Here is a 19145-nt window from a genome sequence, read left to right on the forward strand (position 1 = left end):
TAGAATAGCGAATTGCGATGTATATCAAGTTTTATCTCACTAAAGTCAGGTTGGTTGCATAAAACATAGAACGTCATTGTGCTAGGTTTTGCGTCAATTCTTTGGTTAGTTTCAAGTAAATGAAGTATTATAGTAATTACATTTGATTTTTTTTTTGTAATATATATATATATATATATATCTTTATAATATCAAATTACTCTTATATAAAGAAAAGATTTGATGCAAAAGATTTGATGCTGTGAGCACGTGAAAGGAAAATCCCAAAGAGAGGGATTTTACATTATAGAAGATAGTAACTACAACAATCCATCTAATAATTTGACTAGAAAATCTATTAAATATAATTTACTAGAAACAAACATATATTAAAATTTTGACCAGAACATAGTTCGACAAAGGATCGTGTGATGATCGAGCTCACCCTTCACGTCATTTGGTCATGGGAAAAAATCCCACTTATGAATTAATAATCCACGATTATTACTCATTTTTGCTTTATATATAATATTTCATGTGAATTAATAAAAGTATATAATGACGAAATTTGGCAGCTTCCCACCTGAAGATTAATCAGAGTGTGTTTGTTTCACGTTCTTAAGGTTTATGGTGTTTAAGCTTCTATCGGCTCCAGCCCCACGTATGTACGTGTGAGGCGACAAAAACAAATGAGAGGCTTGTCTTTTAGGTCTAAAAACATTGCTAATCTGCCCACAAAACATAAATTAATTGATAATTTTTATTTGTTAAATAAATCTACGATGGAATGGCACAAAGTGGTCAAGAGAATCAGTCAATCTGTCTCCGAAGGTGAGCTGATCCATGACGTTCTCTTTTAAACAAAAAAAACAAAAATCACGTGCAAATTAAAAAGAACAAGATTTGGCAGCTGAATAATTTAGCAGCAACTCCTGCTTATATCTAATTCTGTGTAGACACATGTCAAAATTTAATTTGTCCATATAGAATTGGGTATACGCAGGAATGGCTGCTGAACTGTTCAGCAGCCAAGTTAATTCCAATTAAAAATTGACAAGATTTAGTGTTGGCATCAAATTAATTGGTTGGTCTCAAAAGGAGATGCCAATAATCTGAAAGATTTTATATGAGAAATGACAAGATAATTTTTTTCAAAGTGAGATTTTTTATGAATTCTTCACCTTCTCATATTTATGACATAATTTTTGACACGAGAATTGTACCAAAAAAATGAAGTGACGAAGAACTCATAAAAAAATCCTAAAAGATCTCATTAACATTTTTTTTTTATATATGTAGTGAGGAAATAAAAGAACAAAAGCAGAATGATATACTATTACAACGCCTCGTGCAAAACATGATTTTATCAAATGTTTCTCTCAGAAATATTTTTATTTTTTTATTAAAAAAAAAAAAAAGATAATAACGTTATGTGTTTCATGCATGCATTACTAGCTTATGTCCAATGCAAAATCTTCAGGTTGCACAATACAATACACGTGGGATGGGGTCACCATCATTGTAAATCGCACCGTTGGGTTCGTTGCTTTTGGATGTTAAATATCCAGTGTAAACAGCCGACCAAATCTTCATAAACTTTCCATGAATTTCCTTCTCTATTTTGTTGACTGCAACTTTTGGCCGCCGAAATCCGATATAATTGGGAAGATAATCAAGTTTTAGTAAACACTCTCTTATGATTCAACTCAGTTTGGGTTGCTAGGTGTATCCAAAACAAACAAACAAAAATTGTGTGGGAGTAAATGTGAAAGTAAAATGAATGACAACTAATTGTAAGTGGTAAGTAAGTTGGTGAAGTACTCTTTTTGCCTCTTCTTTCAAGGTTTTTAATGAGGCTTCCCTTGCCCCCTAAAATTCTTGTACTTTGTTTGTGTACAGTAGTTCAAATTGCACTTATGATAAAAAAACGCTTTCAAATTAAAAAAAAAGTTGTTAGGACACTAACACTATGTTCTAGTGGTATTCCTCATAACTTGTGTCATTGTCAGGCTTTAGGTTCAACTCTAGTGGAGGGTGAGCTCAATACCAAATTATAGATAACACAATGTGTGACTGTTTGGGCCCAAAATAACATTTTGGACTGAGTCTGGGATTATTCTCAGCCCAACGACATTTATCTAGAATTTTCTTCTGGGTCGTCCAGTTAGGGCCGACTGAATCCTGTTGCGAAGAGAATTAGTTTAGATAAACAGTGAAGTAGTCAATTCCTAGTGGTACGAGGAGTTTTGAAGCCGAAGGTGCTTGGGATCAGGAGATGAATTTGGTTTGTTATAGAGCTTGGTTCAAAGTCCTACTGGAGTTAGGACTGGCCGAAACCTAATCAGATTAGGTTAAGGAGTTCTAATCTGAGTACATTTCTAGTTCGGTTATGAGGGGGTTTTGCTGCTATAAATAGAGAAGGAAATGCATCATTCAAGCCTCTCCAATTCAACACACAAATTGCCCTGCGCAAAGCTTCTCAACAACCTTGAGATTTTATCATTTCCCCCTTTCTCCTTGCCAACACATCTTCAGTTTGGATAGATAGCACTGTGAAGGCAACCAACGACATTTTCAGTTTGGATAGATAACACTGAAACCGTATAATCAGTCGATCGAGGAGCAACTTCAGTTTGAATAGACATCACTGCTTCAAGGCCGACTGGTTATTTATCCAAGTTTCAGTCAACAAGGATTTCTAAGTCCTTGTTGGTAGAGGTCATCTCATTAGCCTTATCTACGAAGTGAGGTGTTACATGTCCTAGGCTCGGCACATAGACCGATGAGTTTTATTTTATGATTGGATATTCACAAGTATCTTTTAGAGTTCGGCATTCCGATGGCAGAACCACATTTACAATCAAGACTTACATCTCATTTGAGTATTTGTGTCCGTATAGTCTGGTGCCAGTTCGGCGTGCTTATACTCTCATGAATATAATCACCGTGACTAAACCCGGCGTCGACGATTTGTGAACTTTGCAGGAATACCAGCCTTGTCTTCAGGCTCTAGAACCCAAAGGCCAAGGTGTGTTCCTTCATCGACTTCAATTGTAGGATCAAGAAGTCAGCAACGTGCTCAACACAACAACACATTTTACTCCCCGGTCGAGCTCAACTGTTGAGTGGCACGCCCTGCACATAACTGAAGGATGTAATTAGCTTATTAGTTACTCAGCCTGCACACCACGTAGGTTTGATAGTTTTTAGGGTCAACAATGACTTAATCCAAATCCTCCATTCTCAATATCGTCGTATAATTTTTTTTTTTTTTATAGAAGAGTAGTCATTAACAATACAGTTGGATTTTTTTTCCCATCACTTGTTAGTTTGAGGGTTTAGGTTTGGCTCCTCTTGATGGCAAGTTTGATACCAAATTATAGATAATTCATTGCATGATTGAGTCTAAATTCATCACCTCTAATATCATCATATAAAAAAGAGTAAATTGATGTCCCCCCTTCCCCCCTTCAAAGACTATCATGTAAGTGCCAATTTTCCCATGAACTATTTTTTCAAGTAAACTTATCCCCTAAACTATGTGGTAAAGTGGGGCAATATAGTTCGATTCAATACTATTTGAATTGTATTTTGTTGAATTTTAGTTTCTTTTATAATCTGATTCAAATGATAGCAAGTGGGCCCAAGGCCTCCATAAACGCGTTGGGTCTAGCTTTGTAGAGGTCCGTTTGTGCAAGATATTGGAGAATGGCGCCCCAAGTGAGCTGTACATCTGTTAGTAAATTAAAAAAGGAATGCTGGCTACTTTTTATTTTGAGAGATTATATTCACACGTCATAAATAATTTCTTTCACATTTTTTTAATTTTTTAATATTTTTTTATCAAGTGTTAATGGTATATAGAAAATATTGAAAAATTAAAAGAATGTGGGAGAAGTAATTTGGGATGTGTGAATATAATCTCTCCTTATTTTTTACATTCTTCTTTTTCTCTTCTCTTTACTTTTTAAGTTTATATATAACTTAATGATCATAACCGTGAATGTTTATTACTTGATGATCATAAACGTGAATGTTTTATAGACTTCATATTTATGATGTGATCTGCGAAATAAACTTTTTCGATCCTCAAATCACATTATGAATACTACAAAAAGAAAAAAAAAAGGAATATAGAAACAAAAAATAAGAAACAAAAAGGAATGTAGCGAGTATTTCTTAAAACTAAACAATAATATAGACAAATGAAAGGGAAATACTTGGTGCACGACGTCCGTAAGTAAAAGACAAAGATGGAAATTTAAGTGTCTTTTGGCCAAACCTAAAAGGCCGTAATATATATAACTTGTGAATTGTCAATGTCAGCATCTCGCGGTCGGAGGAGGTTACCAATATCTTAAGAAACTAGGTAGTAGGTAGGGAAATTCATTCTTTCTTAGGTAGGGAAATTCATTCTTTCTTAGACCACCCCTAGGTGATGACTGTTGATACATTCGTGCATGAATAAGAATTCTCTGTCATTCTATTCTTATTCCCTTTCACCTTCTCTTCTTACATATTATTTTTTATCTTATTATTTTTATAAAAAAATCAATATAAAATATTAACGTAACTTAACCGTGATCATTCAAATAGAAAAAACATATGCTGCTAAACGTTTTAAGCGGCACCCTTTGGTCCACATATCATATGAACCAGCATCCTCACCGGATCCATTCCCTAGGAATTATAGGGATCACATAATTATGTTCGTTCATCGTATATCGTGAGATCATAAATCATTTAAAATTTAAAATTCAAATATAAATAATACCTAACGAAAGCTAACTGCATAATATACAATAAAGGAACATGATTACGTGATCTCTAAAATCCCTAGGGAATGGACCCGGCGAGACTCCTATTGTCTAAGGTCACTTTTGCCACGAAGCTCCTATTGTCATTATCCTAGCTATAAAGGAGAAGCCCCACCGAATCATGAGAGAGAAGATTGAGCATGTACAAAGTACAAACATAGGGTCCGGTAAAGTTGGAATAATAAGCTGGCTCCGTCAAACCAATTAGCTTTAGATTTAACGCCAACCTAGAGTGAATTATACACCGTATAATCAAGTGTAACGACTTTCGCACTTCTGTTTTTAACTATTGCACTCACTATTTGAACTTTGTGATTTGACTCATGTTTGATCACTGCAAGGACTGGATAAAATTTGAGGAAAGTGCAAAACGTGAAAAGAGAGTGCAAACTCATACATGGTTTTTTTTATGTTTGGACTATTTAACTTTGGTTCTTCGTCTGTTCTTTTAGTCGTCAAAATTGTTCAAGTGATTAACTCTCGTTAAAAAAAAAAAATCTATTAATATGTTGATGTGACGTTTGTATATTATCAACATAACAAATCATGTGTTGTTACGTGCATTAAGTATAAAAAATTAATTTTTAAAAATATTATAGAAATTAAAAAATGCCTTAAAATTTTGAAATCCAAAAAAGATTTAGACGAAGAGAAAGTAGTGGGTTGGGAAACGGGGAAATGTGGGTGGGTGGGGGAGGGGGCGACGGCAAGAGAGCCGGAGAGGGAGAGGGAGGGGAGGGTCAATCTGGCCGATAAGGTCGAAATCGGGGTTAGGAAGTGTGTGGTTGGTGGTTTGCAGAGACTGCAAAGGGAGAGTGAGGGAGCTTTTTTTATTTTATTTTATTACTTTGATTCAGAAAAAACGAAACAAAGCTTCATAGATGGTCTCTTTCTCGCATGCTAGATTGCTAGTATGTATGACCCGGTCTTAATTTACAAAAGATGCAGAAAATATGCAGTCTTTTATCAACACAAGAACGAATCAATAAGCCATGGAATTGTGATGAATGAGGGACGGATGTCCCCATCAGGTTCTTCCCTCACAAGCACAACGTTTTATTTTTCCTTTAATTTTTACTACACTTTTTTTTTTTTAAATTATTATTTTGATTTAAGCTATGTCTTAATTTGTTTTGTGGGCCCCAATTATTGCCACATCAACGCACTATGGACTTTTTAACAATATTAGATAAAGGACATTTTTACATAATGAAATTAGATTGTCGAACAATATTGATGATCAAAACAATAGATAAAGAACCAAACTGATGAATTTAAAATATAAATGACCAAATTGATGAGCTGTCATAACATAAAAGACCATTTGCGATATAAATTATAAAAATATATAGTCATTTATGTACGCTATTTTTTATCTTTCCTCGTTCCTTTTTTTTCTTTGATTCCTCTTTGAATGTTCAATATTTAGGGTAGATCACTTATTCAATTAGCCTATCCTACTCATCCATCTCTCTTAATTTTGTTTTTTTATTCTTCTTTTGTTTGTTTAATATTCAGGATAGATCATTGATTTGATTAGCTATCCTGCTTGTATGTTTGATTGTACGAGTGAGAACAGTACTTGGGTAGAAGGTAACTATCTTAATGAAACGTCTATGAAGACGGCTGTTATCTTACATCAATGCTCGCATTCTTTCATCGTCCCTAACATTGATGATCAACCCCGAACACATTTAGGATTTGCTCTTCGGCCATCCTGGTTCTAAGGACTTTCATTCTTATATATTTTCTTTGAAGCTCGTAGTTTCCGATTTAATATATTTATTTTCATACAAATATGTAGTCAAAATTATTTAGTATATCTTTCTGTTAATTTACAAAGAATGGCAGGGTCCTCGACCAGCCTGACTATGTCAGTCGTTTGACGTAGGTTGAAATATTGTTTCTCTCTTTTAAACGAGTTCCACTCAAGGATTTTATATTCTGAGTTTTATTTATTTTTATTATGTCAGATATTATTATATATGAGTTTGAATGTGAAAAAGGATATGGAGTTTCGTAGCGCACATGCCGCATGATGCATGCAGGAAAGGTAGACGTGCTTTGACCGTACTATATTGGGTACAAACCATGAATCCACAAATTAAGCAACTAAGACTATAAATGTCAAATATGTCAAATAGGATTAAAAGACTTTTAAGTATTTTTTAATGAATAAGCTATATATGATATGGCATGTGAGTCATTTGACTCTTGGTTTTCTAGCTGCCTTTTTGATAGTAAACAAAGAAAGAGTCAAATATATTTAATTGAATTTTTTAATACATGATTCCCATTAACAACCAATAGAATAAAAACTACAATTAATTTTGATTATTTTTTAATAGTTAATGTAACTCTAGACTCAATAAAATAATAAAATAAATATTTAACACATCCATTAGAAAAGAAGAGAATTTAGCATTTGTATACAATTTATGTAACATCCCATATCGTCCCAGGGGAGTGATCTTTAAATGTATATTCTCATCTCTACCTAGCACGAGACCTTTTGAGAGCTCACTAGCTTCGGGTTCCATGGGAACTTCGAAGTTAAGCGAGAAGGGGGCTAGAGCAATCCCATGATGATATTGTCCGCTTTGGGCTTACCATTCCCTCACGGTTTTGTTTTTAGGAACTCACGAGCAACTTCCCAGTGGGTCACCCATCATGGGATTGCTCTAGCCCCCTTCTCACTTAATTTCGGAGTTCTCATGGAATCCGAAGCTAGTGAGCTCCCAAAAGGCCTCGTGCTAGGTAGAGATGAGAATATACATTTAAGGATCACTCTCCTGGGCGATGTGGGATATTACAATTTGTCACATCAACCATCAAATAAAATTTTAACATATTATACTTGACATCTCCTTTAAAGATCTATAAGAAAACAAAATCAATAGCATAACCCCATTTCATTTTTATTTATTATTCTTGTGGTTGTGATTATGCTTCTATAATGTAACTTGTTGTCTATTCACTCTTTAAACTACCCTTCTTCCCAGCAACATCGTCAACACCTTCTCTCACCATCGGCAGACCATCAACTAAATGCAAACCAAAGATGATTAGAATGTTAATTTCCAGCCATTTATGCGTTCAAGAGACTGTTTCTTATTTTGTGTCGAGGCAATAATAACTGTTTAATCTAATAACTAAATTAGCTCTTATTTTAGCAATACTTCTTTTTAAGTTGGGAAAAAAAATACACTAAATGAATGTGGTATTAAAAAAAAAAAAATTGGGAATGTGTAGTATACCCAACTTATACTTTTGTAATAATTAGGATTAACAATGTGGGGTTCTGCATATTTTTTCTTATTTTGTGTTCATATAAACGACCGTTGTTTATGCATATGGGTTGACATTTCTTTGCCGTACTCATAAAAAGAAGGAAGGAATATTATGCTGTTGCTTGCACTGTTACACAACCATGATGGTTTTTCAAATTAAATACAAGTCATAGTTTTATTAAGGGTTCGTTAATTACAAATAGACCCTTTTGACTCATATTTTTTTTTAATAAACGATATTATTCATATGACAATTTTTAAGAAGAAGGAAATTGGTTTAGCCTATGACTTATATTTCTTAAAAAAAAATTTCCATGTATAAACATTTGACAAAAATTCAAAATTTAACACGTAAAAATAAAGTAACCTACTATTACAAATTATTTACAACTTATACCACATCTCTTCTGAACAGTTTCTCACCCACATTTGAATTTTGGCTCCAATCAAAGCATTAAAAACAAACTAATGTCACTTAGTGCTACGGTTAGTGGCGGAGCCAGGACCAGGAAAGGTCTGGGCCTACCCTGAAGTTTTAGCATTTTGTAGCTTTTGTTTGTGTGTTTTTGGTTGGATACTTTGCATTCTTCGACTTATGTACGCTTTTGCTCCCAGCTACCTTTATTTTGTTTCTCTAATTGACAAAAAAAAAAGAAGAAAAAAAGTGTTTTAAAGTAGTATTTGTATGAAACCAAAGTCTTATATCAAACTAGCCTTTCTTAGTTAGTTCACTATTTTGTATGATGAAGTGTTGTTTTAAAGTGAAACCACGCATACATGGAATAGAGAAAGAATGCATTTTGAAAGATAATTTTCATAACTACAGTTTTGAACCATGATTGTTAATTTGTTCAACTTCAATGTATAATGAAGTTAAGTGCTTATGATATAACTATTTCATTTTTTTTTTTTTTTGGTGACTTCATTACTCTCTTTTGATTAATATTTTTCTTTCCACTACAAAAAATGAACCTTCCCATTAGTTATATATTTTTTTTGTCTAATTTCTCTCATATGACTTGGAGGCCCCTCCTAGCTTTGATTTCTTGCTCCACCACTGACTACGGCCTAGTGATATTCTTTTTCACTTAAAAGTGAGAGGTTTTAGGTACTGTTCTCACCAAAGGTGAAGTTGAACCACATTATTATGGTAAGCCCAATGTAAGGCTTAGCGCACTCCTCCACCGCTTTAATGTATATACTATCATTTGTTTAAAAAAAAAAAAACTAATAATGCTCACGGTTTTTTAGTATTTGTTTTTTAATTTTCCAACGATCCATGCATTGCCATATATAATAAATACATTTTAGTATTGTTCAGTAGAATCGTTTTTCATATAAATTAATTTACCTACTCCTTATTATATATGATAAGTGTGAAATTTGTTATTACAATATTCTAAGTAGGTAAACTAAAGCCCACACCATTTTGTTTTTGTCGAAAACTTATAAATTAATTTAGTTATATTTTGAATTCTCACCGAGATATCATTTCCACACAGAGTTATTAGAATATTCCACGGAAAAATATCAATGAAATACTTCACATTTTTTTATTTTATTAATTTACCCATATTTATCATAGATAAATAGATGTGGAAGAAGAGTAATGCATTAGGTGGGTAAATTAGTCTTCTTAATACTAGCTAGCTGAAATTTGAAGGTAATTTAGTCAAAGGTCAATAAAAACTTTACTATTAAGCTATATATCAATGATATATTTTTAGTAATTAGACATAGGTCAATGATGAATGCCACATAGACTTTAAGTCATTATAAATAGTTAGAATTTGACTATTCTATCATTCACTATCTATTTCTCTCTTTATAAATGTTATATGGGCTTAAACTATTATAAATAGGGATTTAGATCATCTCCATATCAATTTGTCGATATCCTCCAGGTCAATGGATCTCATCCATTGATACAAATCCAACGGCCAAAATCTCTTATCCTTCCTCTTTTACCCTCAACTCTTCTCTTTCTCCTTCACTTCAAAGCTCTCAACCTCAAACCACCAACTCCTCAAATTCCAAATTAAATTCAACCACACCTCAAAATCAGCCCCAACACTGCCATAACCCACCCAACCCACAACCACCAATTGCAAGTCCCTCACCTTACCTTTTCCAAAATTAGTCCCACCACCACCATATCCCTCAGTGCAAGTCCCTTGACCTTAAAATCTCAACCGATGTTAATGAAACAACAAAGAGAGGGGTCGTGCAAACAATATCTTTTGGTTGCAAAGATCTTTTTCATAACTATAGAAGAATTAGAGTGAGAGAGATCTCAAAGATGAAGAAGAAGAAAGAGATGACAAATAAAAAACTAAAACAATAAGGGATAGTGAAAAAATAAATCAGACTTAGAGCACAGATGACCTGCAATTGAATTTGGGGTTTATTAACAACGGTGGGGTGTGGGGGTGCGAGAGAGAAATAAGAGTTGAGGGGGAAGAGGATTCGGTCGTTGGATTTCTATTCCTATAGAACTGATCTTGAGAGGATCCGAATCCAATAAATAGTTAGAATATGTATATTTTATCTGCGACATCCCACATCGCCTAGGAGAGTGATCCTTAAATGTATATTCCCATCTCTACCTAGCACGAGGCCTTTTGGGAACTCATTGGCTTTGGGTTCTGTAGGAACTCCGAAGTTAAGCGAGAAGGGGGGCTAGAGCAATCCCATGATGGGTGACTCACTGGGAAGTTGCTCGTGAGTTCCCAAAAACAAAACCATGAGGGAATGGTAAGCCCAAAGTGGACAATATCGTGCTATGGTGGTGGAGCGGGCCCGGGAAGTGGTCCCACTCGGGCTGGGATGTGACAATCTGTATCAGAGCCTAACCCTGGTCGTGGTGTGCCGACGAGGATGTCGGGCCCCTAAGGGGGGGTGGATTGTGACATCCCACATCGCCTGAGGGAGTGATCCTTATATGTATATTCCCATCCCTACCTAACACGAGGCCTTTTGGGAGCTCACTGGCTTCGGGTTCAGTAGGAACTTCGAAGTTAAGCGAGAAGGGGGGCTAGAGCAATCCCATGATGGGTGACCCACTGGGAACTTGCTCGTGAGTTCCCAAAAACAAAACCGTGAGGGAATGGTAAGCCTAAAGCGGACAATATCATGCTATGGTGGTGGAGCGGGCGCTGGAAATGGTCCCACCTGGGGCGGGATGTGACATTATCTCTCTCGCCCTACGTTTACATGAAAGAGTCTACTCACGTAAAAAAAAAAAAGGGACTATGAAACAGACACTGCATTGCAGTGTTCGAATCCAATTGTAAAAAAACAGAACCAAGAAACGGACACTGCATTACAGTGTCTGAATCTAAATGTAAAATCAGGAGTCGCGTGAGGAGTGAAGTGTATGAGATGTGTGAGTGATGGAAAAAATAGAACCAGGAAAAGGACGTTGCAACGCAGTATTTGAATCCAAAAGTGGAAAATAGAACTAAGAAACGGACATTGCATTGCAGTGTCTGAATCCAAATGTACAAAGGAACATGTAGGAGGCGTGTGAGTGATGGGAAAAACAAAACCAATAAATGGACACTATAACTCAGTGTCTGAATCCAAATGTAAAAAACAGAATCAAGAAACAGACACTGCATTGCAGTGTTTGATCTATATTGATTTATTCCAAATATAGAACTATAAGAAAGAGAGTGTTAGTTGAAGTGGGTGCCAGCTGTAGTTGCAGATTTTGTAATTTTTGTTTATTTTAAATGCATTTAAGTATTACAATACATGATTGACATATTTATAATTAACATAAATATGGTTGATCTATTGTTAATATTGTAACTTTTTATTGATTTTTCATAAATCACCCTAAAATTTATGCGCCGGCCAATACATCAATACCTCTTACACATTTTTTTTTCCAAAATCATTAATTCTCCGTTTCAATTTTCATAGTTTGAAAAATATTTCATGATATTAATTCACATAATATCAATATAATTAATTGTAGATAATAAATAAGTAATTAGGGGTATTTTAGGCATCTAAAAAACTCAAATTGTTTAAAGCCAAACTTAATTAAGAAAGAGTGTTGATATTCCCATCCTAGTGTCTTATTTTCCCACCCACCATTTAATAAATATGTTAATGACATGTTTATCCCTTTAAAAGAAGACTTTTAAATCCCTATTTAATTAATTACAAAAATTAAAAAAAAACATAATTTAAAATAATAAATAAATAATGGTGTGTGGGGTGTGATATCTGCATTGGAGAAAGGCTAGGAAAGATTTGGGCTACAATCAGCATAAACGGTTGGAGGAAGGAACAGTGTGTGATAGACAGAGGCGAGAAACTTCAATGGAGCCTATGCGGTGCTGCGGTAAATGTGAATACTAGGCATTTGGAGGGGGTGGGTGGGTGGTAGGGAATATCGGTGATTGTGGGACCTCTCTCTCTCCTTTCTCTCTCGCCTTTCTCTATTGTCCATCTTTGCGCACCTACATCCCCAAAACCCAAAAACCTTTCCACCCGTCCCTCCGCCCAACCTTCCTCCACCACCCTCTCTCTCTCTCTCTCTCACCTCTTTCTCTTCTCTTTATCTCTGGGCACCCGCATCCCCAAAATCCCAAAACCCAGAAACCTTTCCCACCCGTCCCCCCCAACCTTCCTCCACCACCCTTTCTCTCTCCTCTCTCTCATGTGCATTGTCGTCAGCCATGACAGCGTTGTTGGTGGCGCACAACCTATCGTGGGTGATGGAGGAGGCGCTGAGGATGACACTGGAGTCGAAATCGGCCCTCGACTTGAGCAGAAAAGTTAAAAAAATAAAACCCAGTTCGTCTTCCCTACCCCCTTCTCCCCACCCGAGCCCACTCTCAAATCGGACACACCCCGTCTCCCCACCCCTTCTCCCCACCCGTCAATCCTCCATGTCGGGCCCCACCGAATTAGGCCCTGCATCCTCGTCGCCTCGCCGATCTTGTCCCAGGGCCGACGAACCCGCTGCAAAAAAAAAAAAAACAAAAAAAACAGAATCTGGGTTTTTTTGGTCCAAATTTTTTTTTAAATAAAAAGGTGAAGAATGAAGGTGAAGGTGAAGGTGAGAGAGATAAGGGAGAGATTGGATGTGAGAGAGATAGGAGAGAGAGAGAGAGAGAGATGGAACACATGGGAGAAAGGGAAGAAAATGAGAGATGGGTTCGGATCAGGAAGAAAAAGGGCGAGAATTATGGGGGGTGGGTCCCACATGTTTTAAAATAAAAATATTAAAATAATTTATTTTAATATTTAATTAAAATATTAATATTTTTATACACTTGGCTAGGAAGTGGGTCCCGTCTCAAGCCACGTCAGCATTTAACAGAAAAACTGACGGAGGTCTAACATTGTCACAAATTCGTAAGATGAGGTATGAAAGTGTTGTCAGACTAATAGTTGAGGTAATTTTTTGTCATTAGCCCTAAATATCATTTAAAGATATGTTAAAGTTACATGACATATTAGGGTGTTAAAATCGAAGATATTTAAATAGTATAAGGCGTGACAAGTGATCTGTAAACAAGAGCAGAGCCAACTAGTGGCTGCCCTAGACTTTAGCACACCCGAAATTTTAAAAGATGGGAACTTTGGGTGTTAAAATAACCATGTTATAAGAAAATTTAAGTCTAATATTTGACAAACATAATTTTTTTTTTTTGGGCAAACAATATAATCTACATTAAGGGAAGGGGGTGGACTTAATCTCAGAATGAGCTAACAATAATGTGGTTCAACTTTGTATTTGACGAGAATCGAATTTAAGATATTTCATTGACCGTCGTACTTAGTGGCTTGACAAACAAAAATTTAGCCTACTCTCGATATCTAAATTTGTAAATTTCACTCCATACTACAAGAAAATAAACTACCCCTTTATTTAATTTCTTACCTCCATCGATCCTTGTTTAGAAACATCATATCAATTAATGATTTGATCACATTATGGGTGATACAAAGTTGCAAACGTTACCCTGTTATATCTTTGACTTTTAATATTCTATCCATTCAGAGAACTAAGGAAAAATTCCAGAGAAAATATTTTAGACATAGATTAAGAACACCTTTTTTTTCTTAATCGAAAGCTTAAGAACACTCATGTATTCAAATATTCATTGTCTGCCTGTTAAGATATGCCGCCAAAATTTTATATTAAAATCCAAAAGACGCGTGGTTGGAAGGTGAATGTGTAACCACCAAATTAAACCAGTCCTCCTAGTTAATTAGGCAGGAGAATAATATAGATTTCCTACCGTTTAAATTAATACGACTTAAGCAATATTCATCTTGCTCACAACTACAAAATAAAAAGTAATGTGATCAAAGTCACACCCAAACATCGTCATGCATGATGCATGGTTGATGATGATTCATCAACAAATTGTAGAAGCGCCTTTAAATAGTTGGGTTTCATCCAAGTCCTGCAAAAACTGTAGAACCAAAATTAAAATTACATGCCAAGTACATAACTTTAATTCTTTTGGAATAAGATGCTTTATTTAAATATCATAAGCTAGTACAGGGGAATGAAGAAATAGTACAAATAATAATATAAAGGATAGCCACAATGTCCATTCAAACTCAAACGTGAAAATCAATAACAAAAGTATGATTTAAGTTAGGGTAATGTTAACCACGTATCCATTTTTACTTCTTATACATTATTTTCAATTTCGGCTATCGAATCAAGTGAATTGAAGAAGATGAATGGTAAAAATTAACAAAAGTATGTGTAAGATAAAAATGAGTATGTAAATAACACTATAAATTAAAAGATCATCTACCTGAAGAAAATAAAGGTGCGTACATAAAAAAGAAAGAAAAAAATAAAACAATTCTCATCGAATCAAACTCTCACTGAACTCCATGTCAAAACTAAATCTACGGTGGTTTCCATTAAAAAAAAAAAAAAAAAAAAGCAAGCCTCGATAGTAAAAATTACTGTGAAAAAAAAAATCATATGATAAAACTTCAGAGTACAAAAAAGAGCACCAAAATATTACAAGCGGTCTTTATCAACAAGAACATCCACATTTGAATGTGATGTTAGGAAGACTAATTTTGGCAACTAAATTTACAAATCATATGATGTGTCACTAATAAGAAATAAACATTTTAATCAACAATTAGGTAATAATTCAATTAATTACAACAATCACGTTATACGATTTACAAAATTAATTTTAAAAAATTGGACTCTCTAACATTACTCCCATTCAAATTAGTTGAAAAACATTTTTAACATGCAAGTAGACAAATAATAACTAGATTAATGCATCTTCCCAATAAAAAGAATAGGCTTAAATGTCAAAATGGTCACTGTGTTTTACTCTATCAGCCAATTTAGTCCATGTGTTTTCAATTTGGCCAAATTGGTCCCTGTGTTTACATCTGTTTGCCAATTCAAGACATTCCGTTAAAGGACCAGTAAAATTGACATGTGTCAAGCACATGTGAGGACAAAAACGTAATTTTATGTACACCCACTAAACAAATATGATGCCTATCTTTAGAAATTGATGTTTCATTCAATTCATTTGAGTACTATTTTAACTGTCTTTTAACAGATTGTCTTGAATTGATTAACAGATATAAACACAATGACCAAATTGATCAAATTAAAAATATAAGAACTAAATTGGTCAATAGGATAAAACACAGGGACCATTTTCACATTTAATAATATTACATTTCCTAATTAAGCCCATGTTGCCAAAAGTGCCAATTATGGGCTAATCACTAAAGCCCAACAGTAAAAAGTATTCTATTCCTAGCTTTAAATGTCGGCATAGTCGTTGCAATACAGAACTCAATTCAAAGATGAACTTCTCTCTCTCTCTCTCTCTCTCTCGTTTCTCTCTCCAAGTTCTAACACCGTCCTCTTTCTTGCTTTCTTCAACAAGTAAACCGACAGAATTCCCATTACTTTATAATCCCCATGTACACATATGCATCGAATTAAAACCCCTCTGTGTGAACATAATCTCCACTACCTTCATAGTCGGCTTCTGAGATCTATATTTGATGGGGTTTTGGTGCATATCACATCTCACATAAGAAATTGCAAAAACACAGGTTTTAACTGTGCCAAAAAGGAAAAAATTAAGTTAAAGAAAATAAAATTATTAGAAAGGTGCATCGTGGATGAATGATCAAGATTGTCTCAAAGGCAACACTATTTTAATGGCGGCTCGTCAAGTTCGAATTGTGAACCGTGAACCGGTCCACATATATATATAGCCGTTGCTCTCAGAAGAGTCTTCACAATTTGTCAAAAGCTCGATCCGGGTCATCCTTAAAATTCTCTCTCCGTCGATCAAAACTTCACATCGAAAGAAAATAAAAAGAGCTAAGAGCGGCTGGGTTTTACATGTGCTTACTGAAGGTGGCGAACCAAAGGAGCTCAGGAGGCGGCGGTCAATACGACAGGTTTGACTCTCCAAACGACGCTAGCGATGTTGATGCAAATATTAATAATATTAACTACGGCGGAGGATTGGAGTTGCCGCCGCCGTATCAACAACAAGAAGGACAACAACATGTTTCGACTTCGACGCCGACAATGTTTTTGGGGTACGGTCGGGCGGCTACGGAGATGTCGGCGATGGTGTCGGCTTTGACGCATGTCGTTTCGGGACAGAGAGGCAGCGATAGCTGGGGGCATATTGGAAGCGGTGGAGTTACGTCTAGTCTAGGCCAACTTTATTCTTCTGCATCTTCATCTTCTGCTTCTCCTTTGTCAGCTGCTTTTCCTTCAAGTGCTTCTGGTTCTCACTATTGGGTCGGTCAAAAGAGAGGGCGCGAAGAAGATTTTGCTTCTGCTTCTGCTCAAAGCCAATTCATGGAATCTGGTAATAGAGCATTTAGAGGTGGCTATAGGGATTACAGAGGAACACAATCAGAGTCTTCATCTGGTGGTGCAACGGGTCAGTTTTCAATCTATAATCCAAATCATCATCCTTCAAACTCTATTTTTTTATTTTTTATATTATTTTATTATTTTTATATTATTATTATTGTTTTTTTTTATTTTTTAGAACTTGGTTTTCTTTATCATATGTTCTCAACCATTTTTAATAATAATCAATGGTTTTGAGAAGACAAAATAAATTAATGCCATTTTAATCACATTAAAATAATTCATTCCTTCATATTATTTCTCTTTCTCATGAGATTTATTTGTGGAAAAATAAATTGAAGATTTGCAAAGAGTTTTTCTTCTACTATAACATGATATATTATCCAATATTGCATGCAGTTTGTTGTTACTTGTTTACCTTAATTAGCTGAATCCTGCAAAGATTAAAACTTTCATTTCTTGAGCCTTTTAGGCTAACATGTTTACATTTTGAATGTATTTTTTCCAAAATTATTCATAAAAGAAGAAGAAAAACCCAATGAAACAGTGCCATCATACACCAAGATGAATAATCTATATAATTAATATACGTGCTTTTCAATACAGCGACAGAAGAAACTACAAATTTTGCCACCACCCACACCACCACGACGGCCACCGTATCTGCTACCACAGCAGTACCAACCACACCATCAAGTGCAGAATCTGTTTCATTTGGAGAAACTGGCGAGAGGAGGAGGAGATACAGGGGAGTTAGACAGAGGCCGTGGGGTAAATGGGCAGCTGAGATACGCGATCCACACAAAGCTGCAAGAGTCTGGCTCGGCACATTCGACACGGCCGAAGCCGCCGCCCGAGCCTATGATGAAGCTGCTCTAAGATTCAGAGGAAACAGAGCTAAATTAAACTTCCCAGAAAACGTCAGACTCATCCAACCACCAGCAGCTGTCCAAACATTCAATTCAAATTCTAGACCAACACAATCAGCTCAGCCGTTGCAGCCGCCGCCTCCGCCGCTACAACCGCCACAACAGCAACTCTATCACCCTCAGCAAGCTTTTCATCCCTCCTCTGACCTCATCCGAGATTACTTTGACTACTCTCAGCTCCTTCAAAACTCCGCCGACTCAAATTTACTGGAACAGATGTACTACTACAATTCCCAATTGGCGTCACTTCAATCTTCTTTGCTACAACCTACAACGTCATCCACTCCATCTTCTGCATTGCCATCCTCGGCCTCCTCTTCTTCATTTCCTCTGTTTTTCTCTGAGCAGAATCAGCAACAGGGTTTTTTCCTGCAGCCACAGGATCCGAATCAGGGCGGTTCGTCTGATTTCCAGGCACCATCTTGGTCACATTCCAGCAACAATCCATCCTCATCCGGTTGATACTTTCATGAATACTTTTTTTTTTTTTCCTTTCCTTCCTTTATTTTATTAATTTAGAATATTTTTCTTGTTGCTAGGTTTTGATTTTAATATCATAAATACACCATGTATTTTGCACGTTGCATTTTTGTTTTATTTATTAATTATTATTTGGATTTTTATGTCATATTTAAAAAGCAAAGAGATAAAAACAAGGGAGGCACTTAGGATTTAGGTGTTAGTTTGATCTCAAAAGATTTGATGTCTACATTCTTCTCTCAGTCATCATCTATGGAAAGATGTAGAAGCCTTCTTTTTTAACGTTTCTGCATCTTGCTTTACATTCAAATTATCACAATGATACATACCACTGGTTAGTAGTACAGATTTTACGCAAGATTTAAATATTGTAAAGATTAATCAGATTTATATATACAATATATACATAGTTTATTTTCTAAATCGATCAGTGGTATGTATCGTGGAAGAAAATTGCAAATTTATTAACTAAAGGATACATTTACATGTTGTTATATATATGTCTCTGTGTGTTGTGTATAATAATTTTGTGCTGATGGTGATCTTTCATGGTTATCCTTTGTGTTATCGGTATCCAAATATGCTCCTTTCTAATATTACCAACTTACCCCGTTTGTGTTGATCTTCACACCTAAACTGTGGATGAGGATCAAATTGAACAAAGAATACTAAATTGTAAATTCATGGTGGATCCTATCCAAATTAGGGCATATGGATAAGACTCAAACCCATCATATTGGAGGGGATGAATGTATCACAAGATCTAGTGGTGTCCTTTCTT

General features: G+C 35.3%; 1 protein-coding gene across 1 annotated transcript; it reads left to right on the top strand.

Moving 5' to 3' along the window:
* The first annotated feature begins 15940 nt into the window (after positions 1 to 15940).
* LOC103965260 (ethylene-responsive transcription factor ABR1) lies at positions 15941 to 18512 on the top strand. Its single transcript, XM_009378286.3, has 2 exons — positions 15941 to 17022; positions 17562 to 18512. The coding sequence occupies exons 1-2, from the start codon at positions 16467 to 16469 to the stop codon at positions 18344 to 18346; spliced, it is 1341 nt and encodes a 446-aa protein (XP_009376561.2). The 5' UTR covers positions 15941 to 16466; the 3' UTR covers positions 18347 to 18512.
* The last annotated feature ends 633 nt before the right edge of the window (positions 18513 to 19145 follow it).

Source organism: the organism of the source record quoted next, unplaced genomic scaffold (assembly GCF_019419815.1).
Source record: "Pyrus x bretschneideri cultivar Hongxiangsu unplaced genomic scaffold, Pyrus_bretschneideri_v1 Contig16, whole genome shotgun sequence".
NCBI classification, from domain to species: domain Eukaryota; kingdom Viridiplantae; phylum Streptophyta; class Magnoliopsida; order Rosales; family Rosaceae; genus Pyrus; species Pyrus x bretschneideri.